At 43.5% G+C, this 18,729-nt stretch overlaps 1 protein-coding gene across 2 annotated transcripts; it reads left to right on the top strand.

Moving 5' to 3' along the window:
* Positions 1-28: 28 nt before the first annotated feature.
* On the top strand, positions 29-13,378 carry tdrd3 (tudor domain containing 3). Of its 2 annotated transcripts, none has more exons than XM_040160139.2 (13): positions 29-269; positions 1,081-1,165; positions 2,108-2,173; positions 3,070-3,230; positions 4,326-4,467; positions 4,628-4,699; positions 8,671-8,820; positions 9,313-9,465; positions 10,045-10,222; positions 10,712-10,837; positions 11,137-12,068; positions 12,392-12,517; positions 12,678-13,378. In XM_040160139.2, exons 1-13 carry the CDS (start codon positions 232-234, stop codon positions 12,792-12,794), a joined length of 2,346 nt encoding a protein of 781 aa, XP_040016073.2. In that variant the 5' UTR covers positions 29-231; the 3' UTR covers positions 12,795-13,378. The 2 variants fall into 2 exon arrangements, with proteins under 2 accessions (XP_040016073.2, XP_040016082.2); XM_040160148.2 differs by having other exon boundaries at positions 12,644-13,378.
* Positions 13,379-18,729: the final 5,351 nt, after the last annotated feature.

The following is an 18,729-nucleotide window of genomic DNA, read 5'->3' as shown; positions in this document are numbered from 1 at the left end:
AATACGACAATGGAATGAAAATGCATTTGACCCTCTCGGCACTCCGTAGGTCTCGGCTGATGACGAGTTTTACGTGGACCGAGTGGTTCAATACTCACATTAGCTTGCCGCAAGCTTTATCATCGATAGAAGGAGAACATGCATTGCCAAAAAAGATAGTCGTCATTTAAGCGTGTTCAATTCCGACGAGTCGGTGTCGTTATTTACATATCTGCAGTGTGGATTAAAAAAATGACCGATTTGACAGAGTCTTTGACCAAAGAGGGCTGGTATGTACCCTGGTAGCTAACGTTAACGTCAGTGAGCTAACAAACGTCAACTCACTGACGTGCCAGATTGCTGTAGGCTTATAACACTAATCATGAGCCTTAACGTATTATTACATTAGCGTTTCCTTCGTGCACACGACTGTTTTACTACGCGTGGGGACGCTATTCGTTTTCCCGAGGCAAAAATAAGTCGTTAACTGACCAGGAGCAAGCCACATGAATAGCGTTGACCTAGCAACGGCGGCTACAGCTAACACACAGTTAGCGCGGCGTTAGCATAACGACAGTTCGTGTTAACTTTGATAGAGCAGTGATGACATCAGCTACTTGCTGGGGGGTCAGAGAGCCCCAACGGCAGCTAAACACAAGCACCTTTTTCATTTTGTGTCTGTTTTAGTGGGATTGTCCCTCTACTTACTGGATTAAATGTATTTTCCGAGCTAACGTTAATATAGTGCAATTTAATTGGTTTCGGTGTCGTTTAGGTAAATAATGAAATCCGACCTAAAATGGTCAGGCCCTAAAACTAATAATTATTATGTCATCATTGACGACCACTGAACCATTTGTTATACTATTATTGATATTGCTAAAACTTTCTTTAGTCTTTTACGGTTTACACTACTATTTTACACGAGCCTCGCGTATTTCCTTTTACTTAATTATCTTAGATATTCAGAATGTTTAAGCATTGGTAGTCGTTCGGCATGCTCTCCTTTTTTACTTGACACCCGTTCCACGTTCACCATCTTTCCTCTCCACCTTGTCTTGTTCACCATCTTTCCTCTCCACCTTGTCTGTCGTCTTCCAGGTACCTCAGTGATGAAGGCATTGCAGAGCTCAAAGGATCCGCTGAGAAAATAACACACAATGACATTATTCGTATTGCACTTGACGTAAGTTTTTACCCTGCAAGCTTTACGTAGGCATTTGGTCAAACTATAAGCCACTGTAGTAAATGGTTATTACACGTCGCTCATTGGGGTTAGACTGACGTACACAGCCGCTCTGCATGCTAAGAAAACACACACAGCTGTGGACACACATTTTAGAATTGGTGTTCGTTTCCTTTACAGTATGATCGACTAAAGTCGATTTGTGTGAGTGACAGATTGTGGGTAGTGTTAATTGTCCCACTATTGGCAGATTGGCATCTGTTCTTTCCATCTGCAGTCGCCCAGCTCTAAAGATTATCTTTTCACTTTCACATCAAACTGCGTCCTTGTTCCACTTTGATCAGCCACTTAAATTCAGTCCTTTGTTTACATCCTAACGTGATCTAAGAAATGAACACAAGGCCAATCTATTTGATTTTCATGGCTTTGCGAGATAAAATAACATGAAATGCTTTTGTGTAAGATGAGCAGTGACACTCCCCTGATCTGCAGTAGAAGACAATTCCAGAACACAGTAGTGGAATTTTCTGCAAAAGCCATGACCTTTAAGTTCTGACCGGGGTGGCTGCCAAAAGATCGCACACTGCACTTTGATTTACTACTAGATACCTGGTTTAACTGACATTTAGCAACTTTGGGCTGGGGCTTGTAGGGGATTTATATCGTCAACTATTCATTTAAGATTAATTAGGAAACAATTGTTGCTAATTTGTTGACCGTGAAAGCCAAAATACTAGTTTCTTAAATAGTTATCTATTAGTTGTGTTAAGTATGGAGACATCACTATAAAGAAGCAATTCCTTTTTTTATGTCACCTAGACCTGCATTTAGAGATATGTAACAGTGTAGGTAAACATTCTTTTTGCATTAATTATTGTCGTTATGTGTTTTCTATTTTTAATTGAGCAGTATATATAATGTATTTTTGTTTATCCTTTCCAGAGCGACCTCAGGCCAATCGGGAGAAAAATCATACCGTCAGATATCAATAGTGGAAGAACTGAGAAGGTGAGGTGCAAATATATCTTATATGGCCATTCCAATTCTACTATATTTGTGAAACTTGGGAAATGATCACAAGTCGACGTATCACAGGGGTAGAGAGGGTGCGCTGGGAACCGCAAGTTTGGCGGTTTGAGCCCTGGCTTCTCCATGTCCCATGTCGAAGTGTCCCTGAGCAAGACACCTAACCCCTAATTGCTCCCCGGGCACAAATGTAATTAGCCACGGGTTAAAAATGCAATGTAAGTCGCTTTAGATAAAAGTGTCTGCTAAATCACCTGTAATGTAATGTAAGTCAGTGCAGGTGCAGTGTTGAGCTGAATGCAGTTTTTCTAAGTGCCACTAGATGGCTCCAACACACTGACAAACAGGGAGCCGCTGCACCTGTGAAACTGGAGTTTTGCAACTGTAAAGAAAAGAAGTTCCAAATATTGTGAGAGGATTAAAAAATGGTTATTTTAACGTGGCTTAACCCCTGTACCCTTCAGAGATCAGAGCTGATTTGTACAGTGTACATGATGTCTAATAGACTGAATAACATCGGACCATCTATACTTCTCCAAACTGTAGACTGCAGCATAACTTAGTGGTGTATTTACAGATGGTGCATGTTGCTTATTCGCTGAGTTGGAACTCCTTATAGCAGTGGATAGATTCAATGGTTTGGAATAAAATAGCTACTGTTTAGTTAAGTCATGAAGCAGTTTGAAAAATAAGTAAACATGTTGAAGGAGGAAGGAGTCATGTTTTATTATGCTTTGAAGATAATTTCAAGTAGCCACCAATAAATAACTCAAATAGTTAGAGTTTTAGCCCTGGTTTGGCCGTTCCAATCATCCCCCATATGCCGCTGACTTCCCTTTCAAGCCATATGTCTGTTGTTGTCTCTCGCTCTTGGCCAGTTGGAAGGTCCATGTGTTCTTCAGGTGCTGAAGGTGAGAAATGTTTCGGCTCCTAAAGACCACGAGGAGTCCCAGGGTGCGCCGCGGATGCTGCGTCTTCAGATGACAGATGGCCATACCACCTGTGTTGGATTGGAGTTTAAACACCTGTCTAAGATCAGGTACCCATATAACAGTATTCTTTTTAGGAAAATGATGCCATTCAATGTATATCAGAATTGCCTTGGATGTTTGTTAATAACATTAGTTGTCTTTGAAAAAATTAGAAATGATACATTATATCTAATTCTGGTAGCAACATAGATGCAAAGCTACAAGCCACTTCCTCATCTATTTAAAGCAAATGTCAGAATCTTCGCCGCACATCCATCACCTCCTCGTCAACACTAACACCCCACCACATCCCTCCATTTTCCCGTTATCTGCTACTTCCACGCGGCGGCGGCTATCTAACAATTCCCTGCCTTAATTAAATCTCCATCCCAGCAACGGTGGCCTTGGTGACGGCTGCCATGGTGACAAGCCAGTCTGTACAGGTGGAGTGGTCCGAATGTGGGCCTTGACTTCCTGATGGGAAGAGAGGAGAGAACAGAACAAATCCCCTCTTTATGAGCATCTGGCAACGGCGATGCCTAGTTTCGCTTCTGAAAGTGCCCGCCTCGGTGTGCGTGAGGCCATTAGAGTGACAAAGAGGAATGAGATGGATTACAGGGCCCGTTGAGTGTGTGAGACGAGTGAAATGGAGGGACGACAATTAACCACTGTGGAGCAGCATTGATTACTGGGTGAATACTGTGTGTCCATGTGCTTGGATTTGATTGGATCACATCTAGCCAGAGTCACTGGCTGCTGTCATGAGAACAGCATCCGTCCCTGAGGTTCGGGGTGAAATCCCTAATTGTTGCCTCTGCATCCGGCATCAGTAGCTGGAAATCCCAGTTAAGTCCCTGTGCTTTCCTAATGAGAAAGGCAGAGGCCTTATCAGGCCTGATGAGAGAGGGGGTTTTAATTTACCATGAGGATGGGTGAGCAGCTGGGATTATTAATAGTCTCTTCTAGCCTCGACACCCATCCCCAGGCAGCACTGCTCCATGTCATTAATAAAGTAGTATGGGTAAAGTCAAAAGGGCGTGGGGCCTGGTATCCTCACTTCCTGTATTTGAACCACTTGAATGTGGTTCACATTTAACAGTTGGTCAAACAATTCATATTTTAAGCATCTGTTTGGATAAACTGTTTTTTTGTTGTTGTTTCAGTCTTAACACCCCCCCTGGTACCAAGATAAAGCTCCTTGGTATAGTCCAGGTGAAAAATGGTCTTTTGCTGCTCGATGACTCAAAAATCTCCGTCCTTGGAGGAGAGGTGGATCACATGGTGGAGAAATGGGAACTTCAAAGGGTGAGGGTCGATTTTGTGGCGATGCCTTATCTGCTTTCGCAGAAGAGATGTTAAATTCATGTGTTGGAAATCATTTTAAAATCTACATTAAAGGCCTCCTACACCCCGTCAGGATTAATCATTATTAACAATGATCTCTTTTTACCCCTAAAACCTGCAGAGTCTGGCCAAACACAGCAGGAGTAACATTGGAGCAGAAGGTGGACCTCCTCCCTTTGTTCCATTTGGCCAGGTAAGGATCGTATTCATTCCCACAGTTTGCTTTTCAAAATAAAGTTACAAAGTGCTTATCTGAGATAAACACAGAATGAAAAAATAACAAAGAAAGAAAGAAAAAAATAATAGTCAGTAAAATGCAGGTTCATGGAAGAGATCTCAGCAGTGACTTAATAGAAGTCAGACGTTCTGTTGAATACTAATAAGCACACACGGTTGTGTTGGAGGATCCAGACAAAAGCCCGGCTCCAGGAGTGGACTTTGATGTCCCTCTCCTCTTCTAAATCTTCTCTCTGATCTTGATTGCGAAAGCCTTTATGAATGTTTAAAATGGCTCCCCACTGAATTTGAAGATCTGCTTTGTTGTCTTACACTGACATATTGGAAACTGCGCAATGAAAGCTTTCCCCTTCTAAAAATATGCCTTGTATTAAGTGTCGCCTGTGTAGAACATTCAAATGAAATTGGTAGAAAACATTGAGAGGAGATGGGCAGGCCTCTAAATTGCACCCTCAGAAATATACTTGCATTGTCAAACCTATTTACACACACTTTTTGATTTGAAAAGAATTGCCCTGCTCAATCCCCCGGGCGTCCATAAACTATTGAACTGCCTGGAATTCTTCTACATTTTGCGGTTTTGCACATCACCGCATCGTTTCTCAGTTTAATATCTACTGAGCCTTAGTCAACAGTCTCTTGGCAAGAATCCCTGCTTCAGCGCGGGGGACATCCGGATCAGCTTGACACTCGGATTGTGGGATTTTCAACCCACTCTTCTCTCCAGATTTGCCGAAGCTTTGGGAAGTTATATGAGGAGCATTTGGGAATTACCACTTAGCGTTCTCTAGATTTTCAGAGTAAATTCATTTCCAATGCTGTGTCACTCCAGGGCTTAGTGTTGATTGGTTGTAAGGTTTATAAATAATATCCTCTCAAGGTAATTGGTACTCTCTTCTAATACGTATCTTTTTCTTTTTGTTTCACCGGACATTCTGTTTGATATGTTAAATTAAATCTACACCTCAAACAATATAATTATTCCCCTCATACTCTTGAGTCCATCACATTTCTTTATCAGCAAAGTGTTAAGTGCACATCAGAAGATTGCGCGTTTTAGTCATCATGTTTACATCAGCCACCACTTAGACGTCCAGGCATGCAGATAGGTTGTGTTTCATCCGTCCCGCCCCTCCACAATCCATTTGCCCCGTGCCAGTGCCTTCGTTAGCCTGACTTATCTGCAGGGCACACGGACATTCATCTTTGGGGACCGAATACGAGGAAAAAGTCCTACGTCCACAGCAAGGTCTGTGTATCACTCAGAATAACGGGATGATTGTCTGAAAATAGATATTTCTGTTGGTTTTTCAAAGCTTTTATGACCACAAATAAAATTCCAGCCCTCCTCATAAATCGGAGAAGGGGCAGGAAATATCAGTGGTGGAAGCTGTCGAAGCTCGGGTGTATATATTCCATCTGCACAGCGAGGCACTGCCAGGAGTAATTAGGATAATGAGCCCTATATTAATCGCGCAAGCGCGACGGCTTATGCCAGGTGCTCAGACTGCGCTGACGTCTCCGAACGCACCTGCTGTCTCGGTTCGCGTAGGTGCTGCAGTGCGATGTGGAACTTTTTAACAGGTGTGGCAATCACAGTGAGGCATGACGACGACTGCTCCACAAACAAATCTCAGAAAGTGTGCAGAGCGGCACGATGTGAGCACACGGCACCACCAATCTGCATCCCGTGGTCAATTACAACAACGGCAGAAGCCAACGATGAAACACTAACCACTGGATTCTTTTTAAAGCAGGCTGTGGCGCATGTGTGTGTGAGTGTGTATGTTTTTGCAACAGCCTGGTGTAATTTGCACGTGATTTAATGAAGTTTAACATTGTGGACGGTCGTGTGTAATGGCAATTCTCAAAGCGGAGGCAGCAGATTTATCAACATATCTGTCCTGCCTTCAGATGGCTGTTGGGATTCACCGCCAGTCAGTCAGCCAGTCAGTCTGCTTTATTCACATTTAAAATTCATGTACTGCCTGGGGGGTATTGAATGATATCGGATAATCCTCATTTCGACCATTATTTTGTTTTTGCGATAAGTATTTAGTTTGTTCTTTTTACAAAATCATCCGATTGGCAGGAGATTTATGTTGCCACAGAAACTGATGGTGTTGTGAGACGTCTCATTCCCAGGGCAAAGGACCCAACGGCCTCCCTTTGCCTTCAGATAAGTCTCCTCTGCCTCTGCAACTGTGACGCCAAGCACTTACTGTGCAGGGGGCGCAAATGAACCTTCCGAGCAAAGGTCCACAGCTCCAATCCGTTGTTCACTTCCCTTACCTCCTTACTTCCTCCTGTCATCAATCTGCAGAAAGCTTCACTTGATGTGACGTCAATGAAATACAATTCAGGCGTGAGCTTCGAAACATAAAGTGGGAGTTGGAAGGCAGATTTAGGATTTGTGTTGCTTTGACAAACTCTTTAGGAGTTATTTTGCTGTTAGAATCGGTGTGGGTGCATGTCTGGTTAATAGCTAGTGAATCATTGTGTCCAATAGAAATAAATAATGGGGAACCACCTTAAATGGGGACTAATAACTAAAAAAGAATTCAAGTCTAATAATTGATATTCACTCATTAACTTTAACATTATAAAGGTTTAAGTTTGAACACTGGATACTGGACCACAGTACATATGCACAAAGTAATCACAGGAAACTCCTTCCTAAAGAGTTTATTAACCTCCAACAATACTAATCTGGTCAATACCATTTAAAATCAACCAAAACTAGTATACAATGCCCTAATATCTCAGCAACAAATAAAACTTATTCATGCCTGTGCAGGGGGAGGTGTGTGTGTGTGTGTGTTAGGTGTAGTTTAAACCTCTGTCTGTAGGTAAATGTATATGTGTGGAGGGACAGGTGCATTGGTTAGTAAATGATAAAACAAAGGAAAGACGCAAAGCAGATCCTTGCCGCCTCATGATAGCAGGTAGCATCATCACACAGTCGCACAACTGGGAAACTAAATTCCTGCACTCTGAATAGATACAAGTTCACAACAGAATATTACACTAGCACATACTTTGGTTATTACTATTACATTTACCGGGCTCTGTGGCCTGGACACGTGCCCAATAACATGTTATATCCCAGAATGATATACACACAGCCTTCACTAAGTCCCCCAACATACACGATCACTCTTTTAACAGCGAACCTCAATAGAAAAACAACACAAGCTCATCTAACCTGCCCAGACCAAGCCTTACTGTGCGTTGATCGCTGTATTTTGCTGTATTTCCTCGAGTCACGTTTAACTCGACATCCGGATTGATTGGCGATCTTGGAAACGGTTCTTGCGGGTTAGAGGGCACAACAACTGTTGCGCAACTGTTGTTGTGCTCTCTAACCCGCAAGCCGGATCAAGGGGGTGGAAGGAGCTTTCTTTCTCGTTGAGCTGATTAAGCCGGGAGTGAGGACTGGGGGAAGCAGCGGGAACGCGGGTCTCACCAACGAGAGGTGGTCTGTAAAGCGTCGGATTGAAGAGGCCTAACAGCCCGAATCCTTAATCCTATGGTTCGACGAAGCCAACCCGGAAAAGGACGTCTACAGGAGATCCTGTTGTCCTAACCACTCACCGACCAGGAGTCGGTCCGGAAAGGCCTACCAGCTGAGAGCCCGAATCCTAAACCCTATCATTTGACGGAGCCACTACGGAAAGGAAGTTTACTGGAGACACTCAGGTCTCAACCTCTCTCCGTCAAGAGTCGGTCCGGAAAGAACGAATTTGGAAGAGAAATCTCCTCCTGTGGTGTCTGTGGCTTGACCAATCAGACCAAGAGAGACAAATTGCCCATAGGTGTGAGGGCCAACGTCCTGCAGTCCAAAACTCAGCCTTGGTTTCATGCTATGGTGGGATCACAACAGTCGATCATGGAGACTGTTCTCACACACTTATTTTCTCCCTGCAGAAGTGTGCGAGGATGGATGACGCAGACAGCAGGGATCTCGACCAGAGGAAGACCCTCCAGTCTCAGACGGTAGCCAAGAGTCCTGACGAGAACGATGACTTTGAAAAGCAGCGGACGGCAGCTATTGCTGAGGTGGCCAAGACCAAAGAGGTACGTGAACCCACAGCGTGGCTCTTTAACTACGTGACGTCAAGGGGTCTCGATATCTCACAGGGCTTCAACGATATTTTAGAGCTCGTATTTGAGTTTTGCCTCACAAATGATCGTCTCTCTGTGATATATTGTATGAATCTAATATGCTCTGCTTTGGTTGTAAAAGGCAAAACATATTGTAATAATATCCTGAGTCAACGTGCTGTAACCCACCAGGACCACCCCTGGTGCCACTATACCTAATTGCTGTTTCTCTTATTGATCGTAGCTTTTGCACATGGCGTCTGATTTGGTCTCCATTAAATAAATACATGCTCCATATCGGCGTTCATCTTAACCTTGATTGCCTTTGGCATTCCACACGCTCTTCCATTTAAGAATCCTGATTACATTGTCAACTAGAAAGTTTAGTTTCCTACGTCGGCTTTCCTGTTCCGCCCGGCGCTGCAGCTGTATCGATCGCCTTGCCTTTTCTTCTCTGCCTGTTAGGCTCCGAGGACGTTTGGCGGTGGAGGAAACGCAGGCAGTAATTTATCCAGCGGCGCTTCCTCCTTTCGGGGCCGAGACTCGTACCAGCAGAGGAGGCGGGACGATCGTGTCGAAAGACCTGAGAGCAGACAAGATGGGAACTACAGAGAGCTGGTGAGGAAACCAACTTGCTCCAAACTTTTAAAACAAGTCTGTTTAGAGTAAGTAACGGGAGCCAGTTGTGTGTAAATGGTGATTTTTCCCATTACATTAATAAGGCCTCCATTCACTGAAACAAAGCAATTGGAGGTTGGAACGTCCTGCACTCCTCTTCTGTTTCTTTTCATCTATATTCCATGGCTCATAGACTAGGTGAGGCATCAATTATGCTCTTGTAGAGAGTGAATTGGAGGCTTGGCTGTGTTTTTGTCTGGCTGTGTGTTGGCACCTGCCAGTTTCAAGGCATAACTAACACATAAATAGGATGGAAGAAGATATTACATCATGCTGCTTGGTGATGTGTTAATGATGCTTTGATACTAGGATGCACTAATCTAAAGTAAAACAATGACATATCCATGTCCGGCCGGCTCTTTCCTGGCCACGGGGGAACCTCATTTGAATATTAAACAACAACCATTATCCATCCACGTTTATTTTTGTCATCTCCCTGCACATTTTCCCTCCATACAAGGTTATATCCCCCCCCCCCCTCCCTTTCTATCACTTTTAATGTTCCTCACCTCTGTTCAGGTGGATGAGCGTGCTCTGAGAGACATCATGGAGATGGGCTTTAACAGGGAGGCTGCTCGGCTGGCTCTAATGGACAATAATAACAACCTGGAAGTGGCACTAAACAGCCTCTTGACTGGATCTTCTGGCTGCAGACCTGGCCCCGAGGAAGCTGAATGTGTCAAGCCCCCGCCCAGAGGTCTGTGCAAATAAACACTAACACTCGTATAGCCTGAAACTTTTTGGTTTCTACAGAAAGTGAGTGGGTGTTGCGAAGGTCCTTTGAAATGCAGAGGGAATCCCCTACAGCCTAGTCAAAGGTCCACATTGTTGACAGTTCAGCTAGTTTTAGTCCATTTCACACAAATTTGCTTCGCTGCGGCCCATTCTCTCTGGAATTACTGTAAGGTTAAAGAGGGATGTGCTGAAGTTTCAGCAAACTTATTCCCTCACACTAGTATTTTTTCTGGCCAAACATCTGCGAGCTTTATTTTTGATGCCTACATCAGTCCTATGAGGCTGCTGCAGATGATTAACATTGCTTGTTTTGTTTCTTCAGTTAGTTTCGGGCACACATGCACACAAACAGACACATGGGACATGAACTTTAGCTCATGGCTGAAATGTCCAGAATAATTGAACTGTTCTTAATTGTGTCGAGACAACCTTATGTTTGGGTTCTTCTCAGCCAGAGGAAGAGGAAGAGGCAGGTCCAGAAATGAAGATGAGGAGGAGGGAGCAGGTGGAAGGCCGTCCGGACCAAGCACTCTCTTTGACTTTCTCGAATCCAAGATGGGGGTTTTCTCCATCGATGGTGGGTGAAGTTGTCTGGATTTATTTTAAACTACATGCTGATTTTAAATACTGGTGATGTTGCTTTACTTTTGTATTTTGCTGTTTGATTGTTTGGCCACAGATGACATAGTTTTGTGATTCCATTAAGAATATTTTGATCATTTTGGTAATTTATTTAATACTACTGGCTCCATGTTTTTTTAATCTTCATGGAATAACACACTGGCATGAGGTCTTGGCAATGTCACTTGTATTACTTATCCCGTGCGGTTTTGCCATAGTTTGATTACTCTTCTCTTGGTTGGTTGGTTTCCTCAGAGCAAAAGAGTCATGGACCCCAAAGACACCACGAGAGTAAAGCAAATTTCTCCAACTCCGACTATTACTCCAAAGACCCTTCTCACAAGTTCTCCTCGCACAATGACCATAGGCAACAACGGAATGACAGACCGCCTCGCTTCCACAGGGACTTGGATTTTCCCAAACCCGGCAAGGAGCCTCTCACTGACTTTACTACCTCCCAAACCCAACAGTGGAAGGGCCAGGAGAGATGGTCACGAGGAACATCGGACAGGAGAGAGGCGAAGGAGGAGCCCGTTTTCCCTTCCTCCTTCTCGTCTCATTTGATCCATTCTAAAGAGCCTCAGCAGCAGATGGAGCTTAGCGCACCTCACCACCAACGCTCCAGGAACGGAGACGGCGGGGGCAGGAACACGACGTGGCCGTCCAACAGGAGAGGGGCCAGGGACACCGTACCCACATCCAAAGGGCCCGACGGTGCTGCAGTCAGCGAGCCAGAGGGCCGAGGGAATAGCAAGCGCACGGACAGAATTGAAGAGCCCAACAACGGCAGCAGGAGGAAGGGGAAGAGCGACCGGTTGAACTCTGACCAACTCGACCGCCAGAGGGATGGCGGGCCGCCGACCTTTAACCCGAGGGGAGGAAGGTCGGGGACACCCCAAGAGGTGGGGCCCTTGCGCGATTTTCGAATTGCGACAGGGGATCCCCCTCATTTTCAAAACGGAGTTATGGAACACAAAAGGACCGGGCCGATTAAGCCCACCAGCTCACAGAGTGTCCCTCAGAGGGAGCCGCCCCCCAAGAAAGCCCCCTCCAATAACCCGCCACCCAAAAGGAGGTCGGGTCAGGGGAAAGGTCAAGGACCTCGAGGACCAGAGAAAAGTCACTCTGTGGAGCTGGCTTGGAGACCTGGAGACCAGTGCCTGGCACTGTACTGGGAAGACGGCAAGGTACGTAATCCCAGTGAGTGTTTATTGAGTTAGAGAATATACAGCGACATTAAAGCTGCACACAAATGAGCCCAGAATGTGTTGTTAAGTGCCTGCTGCGACTACTAAAATGAAAACAACTGAGAACCTAATCCAGCACATCATGATTAACAACTCAACTCAGTTATCACGTCAACATTTTTTTGAATTAGTGCAGCTGTGACTCATTTTTGCTCATTCACTTTGTTTTTAGTTAAATCAAGTTTCTCTTTCTGTCTGTCTGTGTCTGTCTGCTGTGGTGTGTGTGCGCGTGTGCGTGTGCGCGTGCATGTGCACTGGTGAAGTTCTACCATGCCAGAATAGATGCCGTGCACCCGTCAGGCTCCACAGCTGTGGTTGTTTTCAGTGATTACGGAAACTGCGAAGAGGTGCTGCTGCACAACATCAAACCCGTTTCTGCTGATGTTTTGGTAAGCAGAGCGATGGGCTATTAATAATCAAATTGATCATTCATCACTAATGTGATTCAACTAATTGAACTGTATACAAGTGGGTTGTGAGAAGAGGAAATGACATCTTGATCTGATTACCCACAGTAACATCACAACCATATCCAATGTCCAATGGCAGGAGGAAGATGATGGTTACTACGACAGTGCATTAGAGTTTCGCCCTGGGGGAGATGGACAGCCTAGAAGTACCCGACCCACACAGCAGTATTACCAGCCACCTAGGGCACGAGATTGATGTGTCTGCGTTTACACTGGCAGGTAAATAAAAAGTAAAATTGTGTTGTTGTTTTTTCAATTTAGAATTCGACATTAAACATTGTGTGAGATATTTACCTATTTTTATATGGCAGCTTTTTATTCACAACATTACTCTTCTTTGTGGTGGGAGTCTGGAATTGTATAATAAAAGATGAAAGGACATGCTCTCATTTTTATGTAAAAAATGATTCTATATAATTGTATAACTTCTGCTGGTACAACGCATTGCATAAAGGTGTGGTCATAAAAGAGTCCAAAATGCAAACATGGTTCCTTTTTTCTATTTTCATGTTTTTTTTTTTGGGGGGGGGGGGGAGAGGGTTGCCACATCTTTCCATGGCCGAGATTCTATCTGAAACAATCCTGAATGCTTCCTAAATTTGTAATTGTCCACATAGCCAGGACATACAGAACTTTTCAAAGGGCTTGGACATAATGCATAGAGAAAATAAAAAAATGAGAGCACCTGTTGATTTTGTTAAGGACATATCTACTGTACATGTTGCTAAGCTTTGTTAAATGAATGCATTAAAATAAAAAATGATAATGGTGTGTAGCAGATTCACTGTTTGAATGTGTTTGTATTTTTACGTTTATTTTTCTCATGTCAAGTTGGTAGTTCTGATTGTTTGTTAGCTTTGCATGAAACTGCTCATTAGAGTAGTTTACCTCGTACCTAGTTTAATGTCTCTTATGGACGTGTATAGTATTTAGTCCACAGCAAGCATCCAAGCTCATTTGTTGTGTCCCGTGAAGCAAATCCAAAGGTAAGACAATCTCTTCCCCCTGTAACCGAGACGGTTACACAGCAGAGATATCAATTTGCACAATACAAAGGGACTGTACCCGGCTCTCCCAGCATTGCACACACACCACTGAGCCGGCTGTTTATGGGCTTGTGCTTCGAGAGAGACTAGTTTTACACATCAAGAAATAATCTCCACCCGGGCTCCAATTTCACTCACACCAGCAGTGGGAGGCGACTGGACAATGCGTGCGGGTTCATCAGAGAGGTCGCCACGCTATTCTGTATCATTGGTCCAAAGGATTTGCTTTATTTTCCAAATGAGGTGCCAAACGAGCATAGATAAATAATTAAGGGCCGGTAATATGGAAACCTATCTGTTGGGGAGGAAGTGAAAGAGAAGCTCTTGAAAGTGCTCCTGGGGAAGGACTATGACACACGGGCAAGATAATCTTTAAGGATTGGATTTTTAATCAGATAAACAGGGATCTTTTTGCTAGAGGAGTTAAGCCCCTTTTATATCCAATATTTTTCTCTTAGCCCGGTGAAATGTCTGAATAAACATTACGCAGAGCCTCTGTGAACCCCGGAGTCATTGGACCCTAAATGTTAGGTTATTATGTGTGCAAATCTTGAATCTGTGGATTGTCAGATTACTTTATTTTGTTATTACTTGAGTGTAAGCTGACTTTAAAATAGAAAATCCTTGTGTGACTGTTATATCTGTTAACATATTATCGGAAGGGGGTGTCTGAGGCAAACCAATTGAACACAGGAAGATGTGAATGAATACTCACAATGTGGGTTGTGATGTTCACGAAGTCCCAGACAACTCGGAGTAAGTGATCCAATGTAAGCGTAATGTCACTGTGACCTCCTGTTTTTTGTTGTCAAGGAAGTGTTGGACCAAAGAAAGAAAAATACTGAAAGCAGGCTCGACAGATTACATCATGTTTTTCATGTTTACGTAACTGCACAGCCAATGCAATCTTGTTGAGGTTTCGGACGAAGAAATTGGAACCTCATCTTAGCGTAAAATGAAAATTGAAGGGATCTGCAGAGTCACAAGGAGTCATCCTCTCAGGAGCATGAACGTCTGCAGAAAACGTCTTTGTGACCCATCCATTAGTTGGACCACAGGGGTGCACCAACTGACGGACATCCCTGGAGTCAAACTCCAGCACGGTAACAAACTATTGTTCTTGAAGCACTGCCTTCCTCCAGGCCCCTCTCTCTGCAATCTGATCACCTCCAGCAGCAGGAGGAATGCTTTTCCCTTCGCTGTTTCCCACATTAACATCGCCTTTGCTCTACCCCTTCATTTCCCACCTGCTCGCCTCTCATATCCCCATTCACAGCTGTCGGCCATTATCTTCCTGCTTACCTGACCCCTCACCCTTCATCTCTGCACCGTGGTACCTTTGTGGCAGGGACATCTGAACCCTGTGATCCTAATGAACGTGTCCTTTCTGACATCATTTCTACACGGGCCTCAGCAACTAAATCCTTTCTCTCGTTCTCCTAGATGGGAAAGTGAGAGCTGAAAAGAGGCTGCGAGAAACCCGACTGGCTCAGAGAGAGAATTTCCTTGCCAGCGTACTTAGTGCCTGCTGAGAAATACGCAGGGGGGCGTCAGCAATGAAATTCAGTGTGCTACACTGTGTAATGGATCAACTCCACCATCACAAAGTAATTTAAGAAGGTTTAATTCTGTATTCTGGCTTTTTTTTAGTGTACTGTAACACTTACATCACACGTTGGACCACACATAGACTCACAGGGAGAATATTCTCCTCGGAATAGGTGTTTGCGTATGTACATTTTAGCATTGTACTCAAATCAAACCAATTCTCGCCCGTCAGATTTGAGAGAAAAAACAGTATTATTTCCTGTGCAGTCTGCTCGCACGCTGATGGGTTATTCCCTTTTTCTCGGTCGCCGAAAGCTCCGGCTCTTTGTTTGCTTGTGTGTCGAAGAATTTACAGTCAAACGAGCAGACTAGACCACTAACATGCAAAACAAGGGGCCTTCATTTGTATGCTTTGTTGAGATATGTAGGCAAATTTAATTTGTATTGCAAAGCACTTACGCACATGGATGAAATGAAAACAGCTGTAGTGTTGGAGAAGTCACTTTGCATCCAATCGAGCAGCCTGTTGCTGGACACAGCGAGGTGGTATATTTGATGTACATTTGGTTTTATAGGCTTCTTGTTTTTCAAGCTAAGGCAATCCCCTTTTCTGCTTTTACTTTGCTGTAACACTTGGCTGTAAGGACCAATAGAGGGATACGTCCAATTAGTTTGAACTTCTGTGTTATTACTTGAACTGCAGTTGAGCGGCTCAACACTTAATGAGCAGGATAGGTCCTGCTTGTCAGTGATAATGGCTGTTTTTCAGTGTGCAGCAGACCGGGGCCTACACGGGTCATTCCTCAAACATCCTGCCAACAGTTGTTGCCGAGCACCCCTCGTGTTACTCATAACACATGACAACATAATGGTCAAATGGGGCCAGTTACCTGGACCAAAGACGGTGTGGACTAAGGGTGAATGATGAGTCAGCAGCTCAGTATTGATCTTTACCATTACCGCGTGCGGGTCCACGCAGCAGAGCAAACATGGAGTAAAGCACCTCTCCGTCACTTTCATGGACCCTGTCCGGTTGCGCCTAATGGCTTCTCGCCACGTAAAGAAGAACTTTTAAGTCCAGCTTGTGTGGATGCCTTTTTTTCCCTCTTTTTTTCAGTTGCGTCTAGACCTAGAAGTGTCCTATTTTCACTGTTATCTCTATGACGCGGAAGGTTTTGTGTGTGTGTCTTATATTTGGCTTCATGGAGTGAAACCAGTTATGTAATAAGGTAAATTGTATGTGGCTAATAACAAACATATACAATCAAAAAACATCTAAGTTGTATCCTTTATGCAATATCAATGTGACTGAATAAGAAATAAAAGGAAGGTTTTGCCACACACCATAAAAAAGCACTGGGTCAACTCCAAACCTGATGGTTATAATGAGACCATATGTATTGTGTAACAGTATAAGATATTTGAAAAACTGTCTGTCAGGCTGGTCAGATGACAAAAACAGCCACTTGGCCCTGGGTTACTTCTTTGGTCTCTGGTTCCATGACTTTACTAATTAGGGGCTCACTGTATGTTGTGGATGAAGTGAATTGTGAAGCACAGATTTCCTTTTGGCCCTGAGGGCAAGGGGAGTGTTTGGGTTCTTGGTTTTTCTTTTGGGATTAAGAAAGAAGGTTTTACAGACTCAGAATCGCCCATGTGATTTCTGGGGCCTTTCCCAGTGTAGGGATTTGATGTACTTCTTATTCAATTTGCAATGCGTCTTTGCTTAAGAACTATTTGGATAATCCATCAATCAAGCTGTATTTGTATTGTGGTAACTTCTATCAATGTGTCACGTTTATGGAGTGCTTCACAAGCCATAAATGACACAGGCACACCTCAATCAATACAGAGACACCAAGGCATCAATAAAAGGCGAGTCTTTACAAACAGTCCGTGTTGCAGACCAACCAACCCCAGCAAGGCAAATCCCGATCCCGGTGGCACGAGTGCAAAAGCTTTGCTGCTGTAGCAGACGATGAGCTTTGGTCAGATGGCCGTGCCCTATTTGTGAAGAATGTCATTTGGAGACCATGAAACTAAGAAATTGATACTGTAAACAATGAAAGCAGCGGGGCTTTGAAGCTTGAAGTGAAAGATACTGTCGGGCCATCTGATGTGACATGCCTGTAATAGATATGAATAGTTGTTGACATGGTGTCGTAGAGGTGTTGATTCAATGCTATTGTGTTTTGAGGCTCTTTTAAATGGAGTCTATGTATTTCGCTGTAATGTTTGTAATATACATTTGCAGTTTATAAAACAAAAAGCATATTCTAACAATATATGATTCTATTATGCAAGAAACCCCCCCCCAAAAACCAACTCAAAGGACAGTAGCATGTATTGCATTTCAAATCAAAGTGTGTCACCTTTAATGGTTTAAGGTATGAAACAGAAGCCTCTGCACGTCAGGAAAATATACTGTAGTACCACCTGACCACCATAACGACTCTGCCAAGCGCAATCACCAAATTAGGGTCCAATGTGTCATCTGTGTTCATCGCAGCTAAATGTGTCCAATGAAGTACCTAAAATTCCCCAAATCTAAGTGTTAACCTGTGGCCAATGGAGATTTGCATTGGCCCCACAAATCTGTGATCAACAGAGATGATGAGTGCCATATGGCTTCTCTTCCCCTAAGAAGCTTACATATTGGGAAGGTTATTTATTGTGGATATATGGGTTTTACAGTATAATTGGGAAGCATTACGGAAAGGCCAAAGGTTTCTTATCTGGAGGGCAAAGAAAAACACTTATTAATTCTGGCAGTCACATGCTGTAGATGAAAATTGGATGCAGCTGTATTTTATTTCCCAGGACTGTCCTACACTCTCAAATATGTATTTATTTTAAGTCTTTACGTCTTTACATTTTAAAGAAACAGTTGTGAAAGAAAAACATGCTGGAGAATAGACATCTTCTTATTCTAAGCAAATAACTTACACTTAAAATATATAATGATTGTTATCAAAAAGGCTTAGTGAGGTACTGGTATCTATTCCCTGTCCTTTTTTCCCTCAGAGTATCTCTTCTAATCTGGCAAAGCATCAAATTGTGAAAACAACAGATAACTGTTTGGTTCAGATGTGTTCATAATCATGTGCATTCAAGAGTAAATTGTCATTTATTGCTCATCATGGTTGAGGCAGAAGAGACATACGGTAAATACTTGTGAGAGGCCCTAGTTACCAACAAAAGAAAAATATAACTTGTGCTCCTTTGCGCTCGGTTACTGGGATTTATTTGTAAACGAACAAACAATTCAGGGCTTAATTTTCAACATCACAGCATGTAATTCCATTTCAAATCAACCTAAGCGAAAAAACAAATACAATTCAATTCAATGTCGAGGCATAAGCAAGAGCAAGATGTATCCCACAATATTAATGCTGGTTTGTGTTATATAGTGTTATGCGTATATGAGGCAAACTACATTTGAGTTGAGAGCTCTAGCTGTCCAAACACTAAGTAATTGCCCCCGTTATGTGCGTGCATGCTCATAAACCCCTCAATCAAAGACCTTGCATCTCGGCA

The sequence above is a fragment of the Gasterosteus aculeatus genome, chromosome 12 (assembly GCF_964276395.1).
Source record: "Gasterosteus aculeatus chromosome 12, fGasAcu3.hap1.1, whole genome shotgun sequence".
Classification (NCBI taxonomy): Eukaryota; Metazoa; Chordata; class Actinopteri; order Perciformes; family Gasterosteidae; genus Gasterosteus; species Gasterosteus aculeatus.
Note: the sequence above shows the minus strand (reverse complement) of the source record. Positions and strands in the feature narration are given on the sequence as shown.